General features: G+C 39.5%; 1 protein-coding gene across 1 annotated transcript; it reads right to left on the reverse strand.

The window, feature by feature from the left end:
* Positions 1 to 427: 427 nt before the first annotated feature.
* phc3 (polyhomeotic homolog 3 (Drosophila)) lies at positions 428 to 20,148 on the reverse strand. The gene is made up of 15 exons (XM_066708934.1): positions 20,060 to 20,148; positions 14,087 to 14,260; positions 13,213 to 13,374; positions 12,214 to 12,276; positions 10,167 to 10,331; positions 8,722 to 8,811; positions 7,942 to 8,191; positions 6,391 to 7,310; positions 6,024 to 6,189; positions 5,607 to 5,857; positions 4,773 to 4,923; positions 4,409 to 4,523; positions 2,135 to 2,273; positions 1,671 to 1,908; positions 428 to 1,485 (listed from the first exon to the last, which is right to left on the reverse strand). The coding sequence occupies exons 2-15, from the start codon at positions 14,207 to 14,209 to the stop codon at positions 1,331 to 1,333; spliced, it is 2,988 nt and encodes a 995-aa protein (XP_066565031.1). The 5' UTR covers positions 14,210 to 14,260; positions 20,060 to 20,148; the 3' UTR covers positions 428 to 1,330.
* Positions 20,149 to 20,567: the final 419 nt, after the last annotated feature.

The raw sequence follows: 20,567 nt of genomic DNA on the forward strand, positions 1-20,567 counted from the left end.
CCCATTAGCTACAGAGCATTGGGTTGTGGTTGTACAGGATATTTATCAGATCGGTAAGCACCTCCCAGATACACTACTGTATTGCATTTCCCCGGTACAGAGGCCTGTGTCAAGCTACAGGGTCAGTGGTAAAATACACTTCGTTTCATGGGGATGGGATAATGCTCATATAAAGCAAATTATATTTACAATTATGTATTTAATTGTAGTTTAATGTGCCACGAAGGCAGTATTTGTAAGGGTGGAATGTGATATTATTCATGTCACTTTCAATTTAGTTCTCTTTCTGTATTTCTGTATATTTCATTTTATTTTAGGAAGTACTATATAAAATGTATATTTTTCTAAATTAATTTGTCTCATTGTCAAGAAAATATATATATATATATATATATATATATATATATATATATATATATATATATATTTGAAATCCTTCACTAAAATTCACTAACATTAAATGTGTGTGTTTATATATACATATATATCTGTGTGTGTACATGCAGATCACTTTAAATTTGTAATATTTAACCCCTGGTGGGATATAATTAGTGCCTAAGTTAAATTTAATTCCTTATAAAGCAGTTGTAACTTGATCATAAAAATTAAGCAAGTAAGCTATTATACTTTGCAAATAAAAAATAGCTTTTACTAAGGCCAGAGCTTCAAATTTAAATGATCCCTATACCTAATAAAAGCAAAATAACTTCACCTCAATAAAGAATGGTCCTTATTCTAGACTCAAATCATGTGTTGAATGATATTGCAATGAAACCAGAAATGAAAATGTAGGCTACTTAAGATGAGAAAATTATGTTTTGAATAGGTTAGGGACCATTACATCCTAACTGCTGTTCGTATTGCTTCCTGCATGACTGTAAACTATTTGAGATCCTAACCCACTGATTGCTGTCCATTTAAATTAGAACGGGAAAAAAAAATCATGCGCATCGAGGGCCACATGGTAGAATTAAGGACCAGCTGGCTTCTGTTCTGGATTACTGTGCATACTTAGCACTGCGACGTACATTGGAATATTCTGGTTGGATCCTCTCCAAAAATATCTGTTCACTACTTGCGTGCTGCAGATAGATGGCCTGCTCGGCTGTGGCCCACACATCTGAAAGAGTTAAGGTGGGCTGCAAACACTGAACACATCCATTGCGAGTCTTTGCCCTTCAGGGAGACTTGTGGTGCTGGGGAGTAGAGCTCAGAAACAAGCCCAAGACTTTACACCATTTCTGGGGACCTGTGGGGAGAGGGGGCGGTCTCTGGTGTAGTTTGGCTATAGATAGGGGGCCGCAGGAGGTCACACAAGGCCCCCCTACAATTAGGGCTCCTTCAGTGAGTTGATACGGGCGCAGATCTTCAGAGCTGGCCCAAGCTTAATGTTCATGGCGCTCATGAGGTGGTCCTCTGTAAGCAGCAGCAGTGCCTGGCCATCTATCTCCTGGGACCGGAACTCCTCCGCAATGTCCTGACACCCTGAGGAGAGGAGGAAAGTTGGTATCACAGAGAGCATAGCTGAAAAGCTTAAATTATCACTGGTTTTCAAGTCTTTACACATTTGCCTTGAAAACCTGTAGGTTTGTTGCTCATCAGGACCAGGAGTGAGTGTTGCTGCCTTCGCCCTGCATGTTAAACAAAGAGGAAAGAAACGGACGTGTCACCTGGTAAAGTGTATATGAAAGCACAGACTTCATCGACACTCCAGAGTGTGGGGTCTGTCTGCACCGCAGGCAGGCTCTCTGTGCTGTCCAAGGGCCCCCTCACCCTTATTTCCCTCTCCCTCTCCCTCTCGCACTGTCGCCGCAGCCTGGTCGTCATGGGAACAGGGGCCTCATCTTCATGGGGGGCTTGGTTAGCCCCTCGTTGGACCTCCTCTGTGTTGTTGTACGACACTGGCAGCTAGAAGGGGATTCCAGCGCAGCGAGATTGATTAGCTCAGGAGAGACTTGAAGTCTTTTGCTCATTAATAATGGATAATGGATCACAGAATTTCTACCCAGCCTTTCTGTAAACAATGTTGGTTAAATAATATAACTCATGAGTGGCATTGTTTCAAATTAAAGGAGCCAGTACATTTAGTCTCCCACATACGCACCCCAGTAACCACTCCCCCTGGCTGTCTGACCTGTCTGAGGAAGTGTTCCCGGGACCCCCCCTCCACACCCCCAGGGCGCCGACCCCGTCTCCCGTCTGGCTTGCGAGTCCAGCGGCCAACTTTGTCTGCCTTCAACATGCTGATCCGCTTCGTGCAACTGACATTGAACCTGAGAGAGTGGAAGAAAAGGCAATAGAGGGATCCTCATTATTTTTGTTACAAAGCCGTGTCTGGGTTTGAACCATTCAGCTTCAACTCTCTAGCAACTAAAATCTTGTCCCAGAGGAAATATTTCAAGGTTGTACCCAAATACACTCAACCTATTTAAACAGGTCTCAAATTAATATGCAGTCAACTCAATCTCTATTTGTTTGTTTTTATTTGCAGTTAACTACCATTTTGTTGCGTTTAATATATGTTAAAAAAAAAACAATGCATGCCAGCCTGTCTGCTTGTTTGTATGCTTTCTAAAGTAAGGTGGTCCCAGGTGGTTATATGGAAATGTATCTTAACACAGTTGGTGTCTGTCTAGGTAGCTGACAGACATGCAGTTTGTCCTGTGGTTAGCCAAGCCACTCCCACAACAGGAAGGAAGCACCTAAAGAACATCTTACATCTCTCAAAAACTGCAACATGGGCTCACCCCTTTACTGTTCAATGTTCTATAAATACCTCCATGTACATTGTGGTTATTAGTCGTCACAAGTGAAACATGTGCAGTTTCCTTGTTGCAGTGTTCTAAAGTGTTCGATCTTTTCCTGTAATTCAATTACATGTGTGATTTTACAGGCCTTGGTTAGTGCTAGTTTTGGACTTTGAAACCATCTGATAGTTAATAGAATTCTTCTACAAAATACTTTTGCTCCTTGGATTCACTCAATTAAACTGACCTTAGATACAACTGAAATAATTATGTGAAAGTGGATGCAGATCAGTGAATTCTTTAAGCGTTGAGTACTCATTTAGAAATAATTTTCTTTTAAAGCCTGTGAATTATTCAGTGAATTATTTGGCCTTGCTATAAAAGAAAGACAAATCAAGATTAAATAAGAAATTATTGTAAATGTCTTTAGATGCTGGAAAGCTTTTTATTCAGCCTCATCTAAGACTTCTGATAACAGCTCACAGTGTTTAGTTGACTGGTTTAAAGATTATTTGCAAGTGAAATTAAAACAATCATTAAAATATCTGCTAACCCCTTGTGGTTCAATGTAGTATAGGTAAAATATACACCGTAAATTCACCACTGTTGAATTAACTCCAAAAGTGTTCATTTTAACTCTTTTTTTTTTTTATTATATTATATTATTTACTCACCGGAGTAAAATTAACACTTTCAACAGAGTTGGCATTTTTATACTGCCTCAGAGTTAAAATTTTATTTTACCTTTTACTTTTCAGTAAATAAATACCCAGACCCAATCAATCACACAAACTGGTCAGGCATATACATATCTGTAGGGATATATCATGTTTAACATACTTTTCAGTTCTGGCAATGGCAGAACTCAAAGCTGGGTCTCCTGTACCACAGTGCAGTGACCTTAACATCTGAGCCATATCCAACTGAAGCTTGGTCAGGCATATACAGATAATGCTTACAAGCACCACCCCAAACAGATAAAAAGACCAACATTCTGGTTTGGGGTTAACTCAAAGTTCGCTGGGAGGGTAATAAGAGTAAAATCTGTAAATAATTATTTCAGGCTCTCGGTTCGCTATGAGAGAATTTAATTTATTGAACTTGCATTCAAAATAGGTTCCAGGTGCAAACAAATTAGTTGATAATTTGCAAAGACAAAAGCAAAACACTACTAGACTATGTCTGAATCTGCATTATAGGCTGGAACAAATCAAGGTTTTATATTAAAAAAAAAAATCTATTCCATTTTAAGTAATCAAAACTAGGCATTTGTGTACCACGATGTAATTCTTCCTGGCTGCTGTCCATTGTAGTCAGTCAACAATCCCTAAATGGCACTGCATCCTAAGGGAATCTAAGAGCATTTATCTTATGTATAAAAAAAGAACATTAGAAGCTTAATTAAAAACATGGAAAATACTATTCAACTCTGTAAAGGTATGATTAAATCACAGTCATTTATTTAATTTTAAGGTTAATGTTCCTGTCTCAAAGTGTCCCGGTGGCTCTGGAGTCATATGGTCATCCAAAGTTTCTATGAACTTGTATGAGTTTGTGTTTCTGACGATTTCAGGTGCATCTGACCCAGTGAAAGGTAGCTCCCTAATAATCTGTCTATGCAATACATTTTAATTCATTATTTGAGTCAGGTACAGACTTACCTTTTGGCACAAGACATAGAGCAGAACCGCTTCGACCTCAGAAATTTATGAGCGTAGCCCCTCTTCCCACAGAACTCGCACTTCAACACCTCTGCCACAGCTTCCTCCACACCATCTAAAAAGCCACGCAGTGACAGTTATTGCTTGTCTGGTGATAAATAATACAATTACACAAATTCATTAGAGTTTATAGTTCTCTTCAAACCATCAATTTTCTTAAGAACTGGGGGGAAAAGGTTTTACTGTTTCAATTATGTTATGAAGAGCAAAATCAAAAGAGTACATCCTTGATTGAGATCTTGATAATATTGTTCGTCAAAAATTCCAGTGTTTTCTGGGGCATCATTAGTGATTTGGTGCTCACCCTCAGCTGTCAAGTCGTCCATATCAGTGTCTGTGGAGTTCTCAGGTTGCTCTGTGTCCAGCAGAGGTTCTGGCTGATCCCCATTAGACTTTAGGCCCTGGACCTCAGGCTGCTTGGCTTGTTGCTGGACCATCAGGGAGGACCGGCTTACCTGCAAGAGGACACAGTTAACACAGCTTGAAATTCAGGTCACAGTATGTGCAAACTAACGGTAAATCAGACTTGCATTAGCGTAAAAATCTGGTTATATATGTGTTGCAGTCAGATCTCGAATTGGACCCATCACAGACACACACCTCTAAACTATGCCAAAAGTCAAGTCCTTTCACGTGGGGGTTTTGAACACTTTTCCCGGTCTAGAGGAGTGACGTCTGCATAACAAGCTCATATGCACAATGAACCTTTTTTGCATATATTTGGGATTTTTGTGATGTTTCACTGTACTTTCTGACTGAATTAAAACAGAAAAGCAATCTCTTTCCCAGTTTTGTTCAATGCTTCGAGAAAGTTGTTTGCCCTGCTAAAACTGATCACCTGTCAGTAAAGATATCATATATATGTTGCAGAAGCAAACTCCTAACTACATACTTTAGGAGAGCTTAGGTAACTCATGTAAAATGGAAATCGAAAACCCCCAATTAAACATTTTTAAGAGCCTGTGGGTGTGATAATGGATAATGGAAATCTAAGCCTGCCTAGGTCTAACCCAAACCCGAGCACTTTGAAATGCAGGGACTGTTGTCAGCAGGTAGTTGATCTTTTTGTGGTTTTGGCCTGGGCTGCACTAACATCCCGGGTACTCGGTATTTCAACAGCTCCCTCTTGTGGACATACCGGGAACGGCTCCAGCCCCTCCTGGATGACGAAGCCCTCAATGAGGTGTGTGAGGATGTGGGGTTTTACGATCGCCTGCGGGGGCTTGTTGTCGGGACCCCCCGGGAGGCTGGCTGGGGGGGGCTTGCTGGTACTTCTTACCACAGCTGGCAGGAGGGGAGGGGGGGAGCTGTTGACATAAGGGGGGTCCGCTGAGGATCGGATCACTGAGGCGTTGCCGGTCGACGATACACAGGACAGGCTGGAAACAGCTAGGAGATAGAACAGAGGTCAACATCATTGCCATGCTCTTTAGCACTGGGAAGGAGCACCTTCTGAGTTCTAGCATTTTTTGGACATATGATGTAAACATTAAAAACAGTTAGGTCGTGCAGCACACAGGCTTTAAAGACAAATGGTTTTCTGTGTTAGGAGTACCTGTGATGTTCTCCGAATTAATGGTTATATCCTCGCAGTGCTTCTCCAGAGCAGCAGGGGGTGAAAGAGTAGGGGGTGTTGGAGTCTGGTTCCTCTGTGGACACGATAAACCATCTTCACGCATCTCCTCTGTGCACATTCCCTCCATCTCATAGACCTGCTGCACCTGCTCCCCCCACACACACACGTGTACAGGACACATTAACATCTCCAGCACACACATGCCCACAACATATAACTCTGTAGCAATGAGACTTTAGCTATCTTTGTGGTATCTCAGGGATTTAAAGCACTTCAGACTAGAGTACTAGGGCAATGATGTTTTCTTACAATTAAGGTTAAATAATAACTTTCCTTATGTTCTTACCACTGGGGGCTCCATAGCCATGGCAGACTGCACCTGGAGGTCCACAGCAACAGTCTGTGGAGGGGGAAGAGTCCGGAAGGGCATCTGGACCAGTGCCTCAGCAACAGGCAACTCCTCCTCAGACACCACCAACTGTCCTGAGGAGAGCATGTCTGACTGCACTGGCAGAGCCTGCGCCGACTGCAGGGGCAGAGACTGCAGAGAGGTGGGTGGGGAGTGAGGCAGCTGTAGAGGGGCTGGCGGAGGAGGTGGAGGAGGAGGAGGTGGAGGAAGAGGTGGAGGAGGGGGTGATGGCAGAGATGCGGACCCAGATTGGGGTGGAGGGGAGTGCTGAGGGGCCTGAAGGGTGGAGGTGGGAGCTGTGGACATGAGGCTGGTGAGAGGCATAGATTCAATTTGGGAGATGGGAGAAGAGACAGGAGTGAGGTTGGAGGTCAGACTGGAGGGCACCTGGACCGAGCTGAGAGTTGGAGCAGTGCTTAACTGCAGAGGGGTGGAGACCAAATCTTGTGGCTGTGATTGGATGAGGGCTTGGGGCTGGATAATGATGGTCGGGGATTGGCTGGTGGGCGACTGTGTGGGCGGAGGGGAAACAACCACCGTTTGCTGCTGGGCAGGGTGCGATGGGTCTGCAGCGGAGGACGTCAAGGAGAGGGCTGAGGAGGAGATGGAGGTACAGTGCTGAGATTGGACAGAGACCAGAGTGGGCGTCTGGGTCATTTGTGTCTGAATGGACAGGCAGTGCCGGGAAGGGGGAGGAGTCTCTTGAGTGGTGACCTGGAGTGCAATTGGCTGGACATGCCTGTGAGTGGCGGTTGGCTGCTGCTGTATGATGAGCTGGTGATGGGCCCCCTTTGGGCCCGAGGGACAATGTAGCTGGTGCTTCATCAGGGGGTGAGTCTGTACTGGAGGGTAGGGAGCTGCAAGGGGCCCCAAGACAACATCAGTCAATCAACCAATCAATCAATCAATATTTTAATTTAGTACAGTGCACTCCACAACAAGTTGAGTGATTTCCCATATTTAAAACAAAGACCATTACAATTAAGTAACAAGGACCATAAGAGTCAATATAACCACCAAGCAACAATTCAGAAATGTTCAGGCCTGCAGATTGTATCAAATTAGTGTAAATTAGTCCCTCCACCTAATATTGGCACCATGGTAGGAATCTTTGCTTTGCTGTTTTCACTATTGTTCAGTTTACAGATCACAGATCACATTTCTTGTTAGTGTAAACCCCAGCCACTAACAAACTGTGGGAAAATTAAAGGACTAAAATGGACCAAAGTTGTCTTTTCTTGGGTGGTATTTTAACTGTTTAATTCAATTAACATCCCAATGGGTATCAATACAGAATCCTGTTTAATAATTGTCCTAGGATAGTATAGTCTGAAGTCAAGGATAGCATGAATTATATTGAGGACAGCGTCAATTGAGGCCTTAAGATATCTTTCAATTCTGAAACACTTCCCCAGGGATTATGGGTTGGGGTACTGTTTCTTCAAGGTTGCCAACATTCTACTGATGTCCCAGATAGTGGTGACTTACCTGGCGCTATGAGTTGATGGCCACTGGGCAAGCGGGTCACTGTATTGGTGCGGGACTCAGTGCCAGGGCTGTCTCCTTTTTTGCCTGCATCCCCTGGAGTTTCAGCTTGCTGATTGGACTTCACGGGACAAATGGACATCTTGGGGTGCGTAGTAATCAGGGGCTGCCCCTGGGCTGTAGCCTTGAGTGGCACACTCTGTGCAGAGGATAGGGCACTGGGCACATGGGCTCTCAGGGCCAAGCTCTGAACCTGGGAGAGAACACAGCATAATTTATTGTACCACAAGACAAGGTCTCACCCAGAGAGGTTTCAGTGTGTAATTTGTGAGCTCCTTTTGCATTTATAACAGGCTGTAACTGGCTCCATAGTGCACCGTATCAAATGAGTACAAATCTTATAGAAGTCTACTCTAAACAGAAATCTATTTTACACTCCTCTTATTAATCTTGTTCTCTTTATTTTTAGCACTTTAGTGCTAGAACATTAGTGCTATTTCCCACAGAAAAAGGCTACAGTTGTGTTTATCTGGGAAATCTGGAAAGATCTGAACCAGCACATAATTCGAAAATGGTTACAGATTTACACCCAGGAAGGAGCAACAACTACCAATTTAACCCCCGGAACAGTAGTACAAATGTATTCATGATTACATCAGTTGAATCTGAGTGGAAATAAACACCATAAAGAAAATTCGGATTATTGTGTGCCTTCTCCTCTGTCTCTTCAACCACCCCTCCACCCTATCCCACCCCTTATTCTCCTGCCTGGGAGCAGCTCACCTGGGTAGAAGCAGACTGAGAAGACGCTGAGGAAACAACAGGCAGCTCAGACTGTACAGCGGCAACAGTGGCAGTGGGAGTGAGAATGAGCTGTGAGAGATACAACCACAGACCAAGAAAGGGAGAGAAAAGGAGAGATAGGAGGTGGGGGGGTGGCAGTGGAATAAAGGCAGTCTTCTGGTAAGCGAAGAGCCTGTTCATGTTTACACTATTGGTATGAATATTTCAACATGTTTCAACATTCCTTCCTCATTATACCACCAAATCTGGGCTTGGCATTGGTGTTGACAAGGGGTGATATAGAGAGAGACAATGGGGGCAAAATCATTCAAGAGAGATAACTGGCTTTAAGCGAGGTTGGTGGTATAAACAGAGACCGTAGAGGCCGTGCTATGTCGCTTTTTTTTCAATTATTCCTCTTAAAGAAGAGAATATCACAGAAAAGACAACAACAAGAATGTTGTCATCCATATTTCCTTTGTATTATGTTTTTCTGAAAGATAAAGTATGTGAGAAGCACTGTATGCTGCCAGCCTCTCAAGAATGTCATCTGCAGAAGGCTACCACATATCAAAGAACTTATCCTTCCAAACCCTTTGTGAGTTTCCCTGCCACTGACGCACACCGTCATTAAAATCCCTTTCTGCTGGGACAGTCCCGTTGTGTTGTGCAGTTTCAGAATACCAGGATTCCGATTTGAGAAGATTAATAAACCTCAAGGGGAGAAAGGACCCAGACCATTTGGAATACAAATCAATGAACTGGAGGACTTTTAAAATATACGGCCATATTGATTCAAAATTTTCATGGAATTACATATTTTATTGGGGTAACAAAAGGCAATTGCTATATCTGGTAAAATAATATTGTGAATCTAAGTGACTAACTTTTTCTGTACAGCCTAGGGGATCAATATATTGTCTCTTTATTTATAAGCAGATGGTAGGGATGTAGATTATATAAATTCTTAAACTTGTCTACTGGTTTCAAACGTATGCATTCACTGTTATTTAGTACTCTAAATAACACAACACAACAACACAACAGCCTTCACAGCAAGTTCACATTAACAAACTATAATTCCCCCATGTTCATATTTGGTGAGTTTCTGTAACGCACTAGCAGTATTTCAGTTGAACTGTGAGTCAGTTTCACTTTGAGAAACACAAGCCACACTCAGTGTAATAACGAGACAGAGGCAGATCTTTAAAAAAACATGTATACCTATAGTTCTAACTTTGAAAGTGGAGTAAGGTATTAAAACCAACAAGAGAAGTTACAGGATTTTATTTTGACTAGGTGTTGTATTTAAATACAAGAGCATGGTTAATTTTTAATTTACAAAAAAAAACTGATAAATAAAACAGACATTTAAATGGCCATAGGGAGCAGGGGGGGTTACATTTATACACTGCAAACAGACTCTGTCTCAGATATCTCCTTACCATCTGAGCCCGAAGGTACATCTGTGCTTGGCTGGTGGACAGGGTGGGTGAGCTGTTCCCCAGGAGCATGGCCTGCTGGGAAATGGCACCCCCGCTGGCTGTGGAGCTGGAGCTCTGAGTGCGTCCAATCAGCTGGGCTGTGACTGGGGAAGAGGGCAGATTGATCTGCAGGGAGACAGGAGACAAAAGAGGGAGGGAGAGACGTGAGGTCACATCTGGGCAAATGCAGGTGGGGGGAGGCAGTTGGTTTATAGAAAATGGTCTTGACTGAATGATGGGCTTTTTCTCTGGGGCATCCGTTGAAAAGCTGTTATAAGATTTAATTCAAAGATTAACACTAGATGTGCTAAGAATCACTTGTTTCAGATATCAGTATATAGAGAGATGGAGCAAACTAAGACATTATTTCACACCAGAAACTATTTATTCAGTGCAAGAAATGTAGGATGTTAGTGGAAGTTGGAGGAGTAAGAGGGTGGGTTTTTAACATTTTGTTTATTTATTGTTTTAATAAAGGTATGAACAGCAAAACAAGTAACACATTTTCAGTTAACTTTTTTGTCTTTTTTTCCCTTTAAATGTGTTTAAATGTGTAAGTAATATATAAAACTCAGGATGCTTACATGTAGCATTACTACTTACTACTGATATTATTTGTCTGTACATGGCAAAATACAAAAATTAGAACACTAATTATAAAAAAATGTTTAATCAATAGCTTTAATGTCTCTGATCATTTACATTTGCAGAAAGCAAATTACTGATTAATTGCACTGATTGCTTTTGTTAGTGGTTTCTTAAGGCTGTCAAGTAGCTAAATAGTCATGAATGATTTGGCAGCACCCTTTCTCTTCAGCTCAGTACATCCCTAACACATTATCATTATCATTATCATTATCATTATCTATAGAAGGTGGCTGACTTTGACATCATTTGTCATTTCTAAATCTATGGGGAATGTTTCTGTGATACTGTTTTGAATAAAATAGCAAGATGAATAGCACAGACTGTGGCCAAAACACTCCAAATTGAGAAACCCAGACATTTATAAAACATTGCTCTGCCAATAATCATCACAATTCAGTTAGTTTAATCGTGGGACTATATCACATAGGTAATTCCAACATAATTAAATAGTTATAACTATATAATACATGATTAATACTTCACATGTCCTGTCTATACTAACAATCTACTGTAATAAAACATTAATGATACTTAAAGCTAATTTAAAGCATTTTAATTTTTTTTTAGAGGTTTCTGTTTAAATATTTGATTTCTCATTTCACTTTAATTATGTAATTATGCTATACTAACTAACCTAGCACTGGTTATGTATTTTTGTATAACTGCTGTATAACTGTTTTTACTTGAATTCTAACTCAGCAGTGTTATTCTCACAAGGCTCTCTCAACATTTATGATCAGATCAGATTGTACCGGTCTTCCGGGAAACGGTTGAAGTCACATGATTTAAACAACGTGCTAATGCTCTTCCAACACAAGTATAGAAACACGAACGGAATTGACACATGCAAAAGACAAACACCCAAAACCACAAAGCACATTGTCTGCATTTCTGCTTTCCTCTGTGTTTCATATTCCTCCGTAAAAATTGAAAATGTTAATTTCAGGTTTTGCATGAAACTAAGATTCAACTATATTTTTCTCTCAATCCTAATAAAAAGTTACAGTATTTTTTAAGGCTAGAGAAATAGCTAACCTGGGCTTGATGAGAGTCAACCAAGACTATGTTTCAACCACAGCAAAAACAAGAATGAGAAAAACTAAACTACGATCTTCTTCACACACTCTTACTTTTAATTATGATAACTTACCCTCAGATCATCCATTTCTTGGCAATGAACAGAGTTAATATGACAGTATAAGTCCAGGAGGTTGTGTGTGTGTGCGTGTATGTGCGTGTGTGTGTACTGGGCAAGAGGGCTTCAGCTGTCAGTTGCTGTGGGGAGGAGGATGAGAGGTTCAGAGAGTCTTGTATCTATAGTGTGATGACAGAGACCATGGACGATAGGGCGGCTACCTACCGATGTCTGTGACACGCTCCCCTGCTGTGTGAGGCTCCCATTGGGGGAAGAGGACTGCCTGGCCTGAAAGTGAAACAAACCAGTCAGAGCAAAAAAGCAAAACACACACACACATAACCACACACCCCACCATTTCAGAATTTGCTACATTGAAGGTGCGATTAAAAAGGAAAAAAAAAAATACATGCACTCTGCTTAAAGAGAACGCACAGCTTTTATGTGGCATGCAGCAGGTGTTTGATGCTTCTACAGATTGTGACACATCCAACTGTGCATTTGGGTTTACCCTTATCTTTGATAATTTTATTCTCCATGACATGGCCAACTGATGCCACCCACACTTGATAATCAAGGGAACTTTACAAGTTGAAACCACTTTACTTTCCCGTTATGCATATTTTGCCTTTTTATTCAAAAAATTAAAAATGAAACTGAGTAAAGCATGAAAGCAAGGCCTGATAAAGGCATAAGCCATGAGGGAGAGCACTGCCTATGATATACAATGTCTATAGTTAGGAAGTTAGATTAATTGTGTACATGGTCCCATTTTCAAAGCAGTGGTCTAATTAACACCAAAAATAAATAAATACACAAAAAAAGATCAGTCTTGAATTTGTGAAGCTGGCTGATCTGCAACAAAAGCTTTAATTGTTGCTGTTTTTATGGGCACAGGTCAAATAAAACAAATCCAACTCTGGTCCTGGAGGGTGGCAATTCCTGTTTCTTTGCTGCCCACAAGAACCAGAGTTTCCCTCGGCAAACAATAGCACAGTGTTCTTCAAATCTAGTCCTGGAGACCCATAATCCAGCAAGTTTCACGATTCTCTTTACATCACCACCAGCATTGGACCGGGGGAAAGGGGAGGTAAATCGGTTTCGGGCCAAGAAGATAGTTCAATTAGTGGATTAAGGTTATGGACAGGTGGTATAAACCACAAAAAGTGCTTTGACCCCGAAGGAGCTGGTTTGAAGAACACTGTCAGTGAAGGCTTCCCCGACCTGCTGAACTGTGGCCAGACTCTGAAGCTGGGTACTGCTGAGGTGCTGCTGCTGCTGCAGGGCGGCCGTCTGAAACATGAGGTGCTGCTGCTGAGCGGCGTACATCTGCTGCAGGTACTGAGCAGCCATGCTCTGCGGCCTGTGGATGGCCTGTTGGATCACCTGCAGGAGAGAGAGCAGTACTGATAAGACATCCTCCCCCAGGCAAGCAACAGAGAAGCCCCTTCCACAAGGAAATCCCAACCACAGCTAACCACGTGCTGAGAAAATAACATTATCTGTGTTTCCTGCTGGGAACAACCAACTTAAGGAGCAGATAATGATTACTAACAAGTAAAACAAGCAAAGTTAATTGTGGCCTACTCTCATTATTTGAGCATGTCGGTTTTTGTTTTCTTCTGTATTCCCAGATTCCCCTGTTTGTGTGCAAAGTGGAAACTCAGGCTCTAGGCAATGCAAGCATCACTCACTGTCTTGATTATGGGCAGCTATCATGTCCTGAAGTCATACATCTTTGAGTATAGCAATACATATCTATCTTTAGCCACTCTCTTTTTCTGTCACCTAGTGGTGTGGTACCCTGGTATTTGGGGGAGCTGGAACAGTGTGGTACCCTGGTATTGGAGGTGGGAAGAACATAGCTATGTGTCTGCCAATTCACAAAATGAAAATTCTGGCCTTCACTTAAGCAAATTAAGGAACTGCCACAGGTCCATCCCATGCTGTTTAAAAATTGATATATCCTGTTACTCAAATACAGCAGACAAATCAGACCTTTTTGACTTCTGCCCTCTTCCCCTGTAACTGTTTCTTGATGGAATTGGGTTGACGGCTTGATCTGATGCTGTGGGAGAGTAACGAGGCAGAATTTTACCTGCACTGCCTGTCTATCGGTGGGGGCGCTGTACAGGGGGGCCGAAGGGGCCTGGGTGCGGGAGGGCGGGCTAGTAGTGGCGGTGGCAGGGGCTGACGTGGTAGTGCTCGTCTCATTGTCCATCTCTCTTCAGCACCTTCCGTTTCTTTCAGGTGAATGATCTCAGGCAGCTGGCTGTATAGAGACAGTAAGTCAGTGTAGTGCATGGGTGAGCTAAAACATGGGCTCTCCTGGTTTTCATTCTACTCAGGTGCTCAGTAAAAGTAATTAATCTCAATTACTAAGGTTAATTGGTCACAATGACAGTTTGTTAGAGGCACTCAGTGATTGATCATGCAGACGTGCCTACAAAGAGTGTAGGGCAGTGTCAAGGCAAATTCTTCTTTCCACATCAAAATAAAATAATCTACTTAGTAACAAACATTTGGGCTCCTGTCTTCAGCAGGCCAGACATTCCTATTTTCCCCTGTGCCTGCAGCAGACTGTGTGCCAGGCAGACCACAGAGAAGGTAACACGCAGTCACTGGATGTGATTTGCACTGCTGTTTGGGTTTCAGACTGATGCAGTGTGACTGGCCTCAGCCCCCTCCAGGCAATGCTGCACACAACAGCCCCCTCAACAAGAAGACTTGGGAGAGGGGAAACTGTTGTACTGTACGGTGTTCAGCTATCTTCAGAAATCTAACACAAAAAAACTATAAAAGATTTTGTCAGAGGCCTTTGTCAAGAAAAGAAAAAAGATTTTGCCAGAGGTACAAACGAAACGAGATCAGGTTGCCTAAACCTTAAATCTATCCCTGAAATTATTTTATGATTCATACATTTTCTTTTTCTTGCAAACTTTCATTTAGATAATATCTTAGCAAGATGTTATTGCTATGTTGGAACTAAGTTGTTAATTATTTACTTTTAAACAATTTGTTAATTTGTATGTGTTCTTTGTTTTGCTATTAATTGGTCATATGGTTTAACTTGACCCACATTGGATTATATCTATGAAACATTATCGATCTCAGTTATCACATACTACCATGCAATAATAACATTTGTAAAACTTTAAACGGGGTGTAACGACGGTGTTCATAAAACACTCCAAAACAGTTAGGAACGGCATTACTGGGAGAGATGATATGCGACTGGGAGAGATGTTAAGCTCCATGTTCTGTACTTGATTTGTAAAGCATATCTCACCCCATTCTGCTCTATATTTGTCCCGTTTCCCACATACTAATGTTTCAGACATTTCAACTGCTTTCCTTAAAGCTTACTGAGCAGAGGAGCCGTCAGTGCTGTCAATGCATGTCAGTGTGACACAGCAACATCAGCCAGACACCAAACCCCACTGTGGCCTAAACTGTTCTGTGTCACTGTGCTGCAGTGGGTCATGACTGTTCAACACGGGTCTGTTGCCTCAGTTCCAGCTCCCTATCTTCAGTAAGGGGCATTTTCTACAAAACCGAGGCTGATAGGTGGAAAATATACAATAGCCTAAGACATTTGCATAGCCATTAAAGTGCAGACAGACACTGTTATTTAAAATATAACTGAAAACGCTTGTGTGGCAAAAGAGAATTATGCAGAACTAACATTCCACAACCATTTGTGAAGGATGTAGCTTTTAAGTTCCATTATAATGGCCTTCCAGTTAATACAAACGTCTTCATTTAGATAATGTTTTTAAAATAATATTTATTCAAATGCCAGATTAATAGCATGGTGTAAAAATAGTGGCAGGAGAGTAATGAGAATAGTAAACATTATCTGACATTTTTCTTCTATGGCTTGTATATAATAACCCCTCAGAGGACGTGATAAATGGTATCTGGTGCCTCTGAGAGTAGATAAAATGTACTACAGACTTCAGCAGATACAATAAATTCTGACAAGAGATGATACATCTTCAATTCCAGCTAAAGGTTGTGGGGATGTACAACAGCTGAATACTCCAATTAATTGTATTCTTTAGAGAGTTTCCTCGTATTTCAAGTGTAGACTATTCTTAGACAAATCAGAATGTGGATCTGTTTTCATATAGTATTACAGCCTCCAAATATCATTTAGTATACAATAAGGTTTTGTATTGCTGTTGTGATGGCCCGTTATAACGTTATTTCCAACAGACGTTTCAGTGAGTTGAACTCGATGCATTACTAATGTAGGCCTAATTCAGATATAAAATATGACAAAATAATATAGTTTTTTTATGTTATTTCTATATATAGGCAGCTTACCATGACGATGCATATGTCCATCAATTTTGTATGGCAGATATGGTAAGTTAGACTTCGTTATTTATGTATTTTTAAATGTAATAAATATGTAAGGGTATTGCTGAAATTTAAAATGGAATTATTGTATTTCCTAATATGGAAGTGAACGTTCAACGCATGTTTGTGTTAAAATCCAGAAATAACGTTTTTTTTGTATTGTTAGTTTTCAGATGTTTTTTTAAAGCATTGTAAGGGGAGAAAAATAAGATTGGTTGATGTCCTTCGGTTTTCACACGAATATTGTGTTATTCTCAACATCTCTCACAGAAAGCAAATAACAATTAAGAACAAACAATAACTACAAACATACATGCATACACAAGCATGCATATATTCATACATAGATTTGTGCTTCGGGGATTTGCACATAAAATATTATCCTATAGTTTACTGTTTTCTGACTTAGATTGCTGTGTTCGTGGATTTGAAAAATGTGTTGTTTTTTAAATTAAAAAATTAAATAGGCTACATCTAATAATCAAATTCGCACCATGTAAAATATAGTTCATCACAAACTCTTAAGACACAATCATTGCTTTTATCAAAACTTGAGCATGACTACAAACTTACAAAAGAAGGTCGGCTACTGAAGTAAAAATTCTCATTTTTAAAAATATATTATAATAATAAAAGACTTGCAATTCGTGGGACGCTATAATACAAATATAAAAATATGAAAGCGAAGAATGTATTATTAACACAAGTTCTGTACAGATGCGCAGATTTAGAAGCAGTACTGAATCCTTGATGTATCCTTTTGCCTACTTTGAAACTTAAAAAAAAAAAAATCTTTACCGTTACATTTTAATTAAGACTTAATTTTGTCATGTGTTCATAAACCACTGCATTTACTTGCTATAGTCGTAGTAAAATTAGCTGAAGTACTGCTGTTTTTCCCTTCGATGCAGCCTTAAAATCTACAGGCCGCATCTTAACCTAGACCTTAACAAAAGTGTGTGGACTATGTAGAACAACTCGTTTATTATCTCAGGAATATTTTTTTCAAGACTTTAACATTTATTACTTTACAAAAGTTGAACAAAACGAAAACAAAGTATTTTGATTGTTCAAATATACACTACAATGCAATGCATGGATACCCGTTATCAGTATGAAGGTCTTTGTAAAGATTCAATATTTCACATTATGCATCCACTGCCATTTTGGTAATTGTAATTTTGCCTCTCTATATTTTAAAAGTTTGTATTTTATTGTATTTAGTAATATAAATCATGACTAAGAAAAGTCTCAAACTAGCAACTTTTAACAAGTTAATACGTGTAACGCTTGCAGAGTAGTCTATGCATGTTAAATATCCACTTCAAGATGTGTTACATTTTAATGTATAAAACATCATAACACTTAAGTAAGAGTAAATTAATATTTCATTTGGAAACATTAAAATGGCGAGCTTAATGAATTAAATTAAAATGCAATAACGTGTTTTAATGTTTAAATATTCTATAAACGAGTTCATTTACCAGTCGTTGAATTTTTTAATTTTCTTTAGTATATTTTCGGAACTAATGGCAGATAAAGTGCTTCTACCCACTCTTAAAAGCAATTAGTTTAAATTCTACATAAATTAATAACTTTTTCATATTTATGTATAGTTTTTGTAGGATATGGTCTATGGTTAAAATGAACATAAAATGTGATGCCCTATCACACTTAGTAATCTATAAATAAAAAATAAAAAACTCATAAATTGAGTAGTTTAACAACCTAGTTTAATAACCTGTGTATATGAAACCTTTTCATGATTGTATAAAATACATACATGAAAAACAGCTTAATTATTCTTTATACTTATTTTTATAGACCTTAGATACTTGGGTAGTTTGCTTTATATTAAACTAACAAATACATAACCTCATATAACTTTATAGTTTAGTTCTGGTGAAGGTAATTGAAAACTAGGCCTTTGTATGATCACACAAACCCATGTATTCATCCAATTCCCATATCAGAGTAACACAAATAAAACTATTGATACTTGATTTAAAAATATTATTTTGATTTACACCAATTGAGCTGTATGAACCAGGTATTGTGTTCTAATTCTGTATTGTTTTTGTGGTATATATATATATATATATATATTTTTTTTTATTATTATTTTTTTTTTTAATTATTATTATTTTATTTTTTTTACCATGTGTTGTTATTTATGCAGGGATTCAAGACTCTTAAATCCAAATAGGGTGCACGTAGTCCACTGATCTAATCTTTTTTTTAATTGAAAATATTTCCCACAGCCCTGTTTCGCATTTTACTACTTTCCCATTTACTTGCATAGTCGTATTCACCGTTTTTATTTGTATTTATTTATTTATACTGGCCTACTCATGGTTGTGTAGAAAATTGATATCATTCGTTGCACTTCATAAACTTAATGATGTTAACTTGATGATTACAACTATGGACACACGGTAAATGGAAATGTTTTTATTTCGGTTTGGTTTAGAAAGGGTTTCAGGAACGTAATAGATCTGGGGTTGGATTAACTTGTTTTAGATGTGTAGAGACCTAACATAGTCATCTTTAAATAGCATGGATATTTGATAGGCAGGCTATACTGCAATAGACGCCATGCGTTGTCATGAACTATAATAACAATTAAGTCTTAATCAATGCAGTTCGAGCAGTTTGACACTCAAATACACTCAAATACACAATCAAAAATGAACTAGTTTAAGTTTAAGAGTAAGAACTGAATTAAATGTAGACAACTACAAGCTTTCACACACAAACGAAACAGATTGAACTCAACCACATTTGGTAGGACAGCTATTCTAACAAAAAAAACATTGATGATAGTGATAGAGAATGTATAGACGTAGACATTTTAAACTGAATGGTTTATTCTACCAGACTTAAGTTTGCAAAATAAATGTCGAATTAAAGGTAAAGGTGTAAAAAGCAGCAATAAGCAGCAATAGGGCTAAAGCAGTTCAAAAGACAGAGCAACTCCTGTGTAGTTTTTTAAGCATCGTATGGGTTATTTTTACCGCATCACTTACATAAAAAAACATTAATAAATACAATAATATCAAATTCATGAAATATCTTACAAAACAGCAAAAACAAATATAAATACATCTCCCAAAAGCAACAGAAATACTGACTTAGCCTAGTAGGTGCCAGTATAGAAAAAAGAAAAGCGAAATATATTTCCATAAACCAGAAATAAGATAACAGTTTGAATGTTGTTTAATGAACTGATGGGAAATACACGAAAGGCACCAGCTTTGCTTCTGATAGAGCTGCAACATAGTAAATAATCATTGCTAACATGTTTAAAAAGCCTACTTAAAAAAAAGCCCATAACGCGCAACGTTGCTTTCGAAGCAGAATTAACCATTTGTTAAAGTATTATGCGTTTATTTCTCTCTGTTTTTGTACTAAAAGGGCGTAAGTGACAAGGATGGCTTTTTACTGGGATGCATCTCATCCGCTCTCTTCCTTAATTCGCACTACCGTCGTGCCGCTCGCTACTCGCTATACAGCTCCCCAAAGAAATGCGCAGGTACCCCGTAAAAAGGATATTCCCCTCTCTCACATACATTTTACACTCTGATGTGATAGGCTCCTGAACAAATCATGACAATATTATCTCACATCGGTTCCTTCTAATGGAAGAATTATGCGTCTGATATGTATAGCCATGCAGAAAGATAAGTTGTCCTGTTATTCTGTTTACCTGCCTGGAATTAACATAAGACATAACCCGTCTCGAAGTGACCGTACCACAGATTCAGACTGTCACAGTCCCAGTCATGTCCTAATGCGTCAATGCTCTCTAAAATGGAGATAACAACAAAAAAGCTACGTACAGTCTGAAAGAAAAAAATAGATACAGCACCACTCGGAGTGTAGGAGGACCTTACACAAGCAGACACTTTCTAGTTCTTTTTTTCCCCCTTGTATATGAAAGCTACATGAAAGGGTTGCTTGATCTCTCTCCCGTTCTTTCTTTTTCCCTCTCTCCATTTCGACAATGAATTGATAATGGATGGTCCTTCTTGTTATCCTCTAGCTTTTGATCATGCTAGTTTCACAGTTTTAAACATGTGCGGTATGTTATGAAACGCCCCTTAAAATAGTAAACTTCTGTGGCTTTTTTTGGTGGTGGTGGTGTTTTATAATGTTGCCTATCGAAATGCAAATGCTGCTGTGATGCCAATATGATGTGACCCCTTCAATAATAA

The sequence above is a fragment of the Amia ocellicauda genome, chromosome 7 (assembly GCF_036373705.1).
Source record: "Amia ocellicauda isolate fAmiCal2 chromosome 7, fAmiCal2.hap1, whole genome shotgun sequence".
In the NCBI taxonomy this organism is placed as follows: domain Eukaryota; kingdom Metazoa; phylum Chordata; class Actinopteri; order Amiiformes; family Amiidae; genus Amia; species Amia ocellicauda.

Excerpts from the sequence above, each read along its gene's own strand:
- phc3 (XM_066708934.1), bottom strand. The coding sequence starts at position 14,209 with ATGGACAATGAGACGAGCACTACCACGTCAGCCCCTGCCACCGCCACT. Across the intron at positions 10,332-12,213 it reads GGAGCGTGTCACAGACATCG|ATCAATCTGCCCTCTTCCCC; the intron begins GTAGGTAGCCGC and ends GTCTCCCTGCAG. Across the intron at positions 1,909-2,134 it reads GGGAACACTTCCTCAGACAG|CTGCCAGTGTCGTACAACAA; the intron begins GTCAGACAGCCA and ends ATCCCCTTCTAG.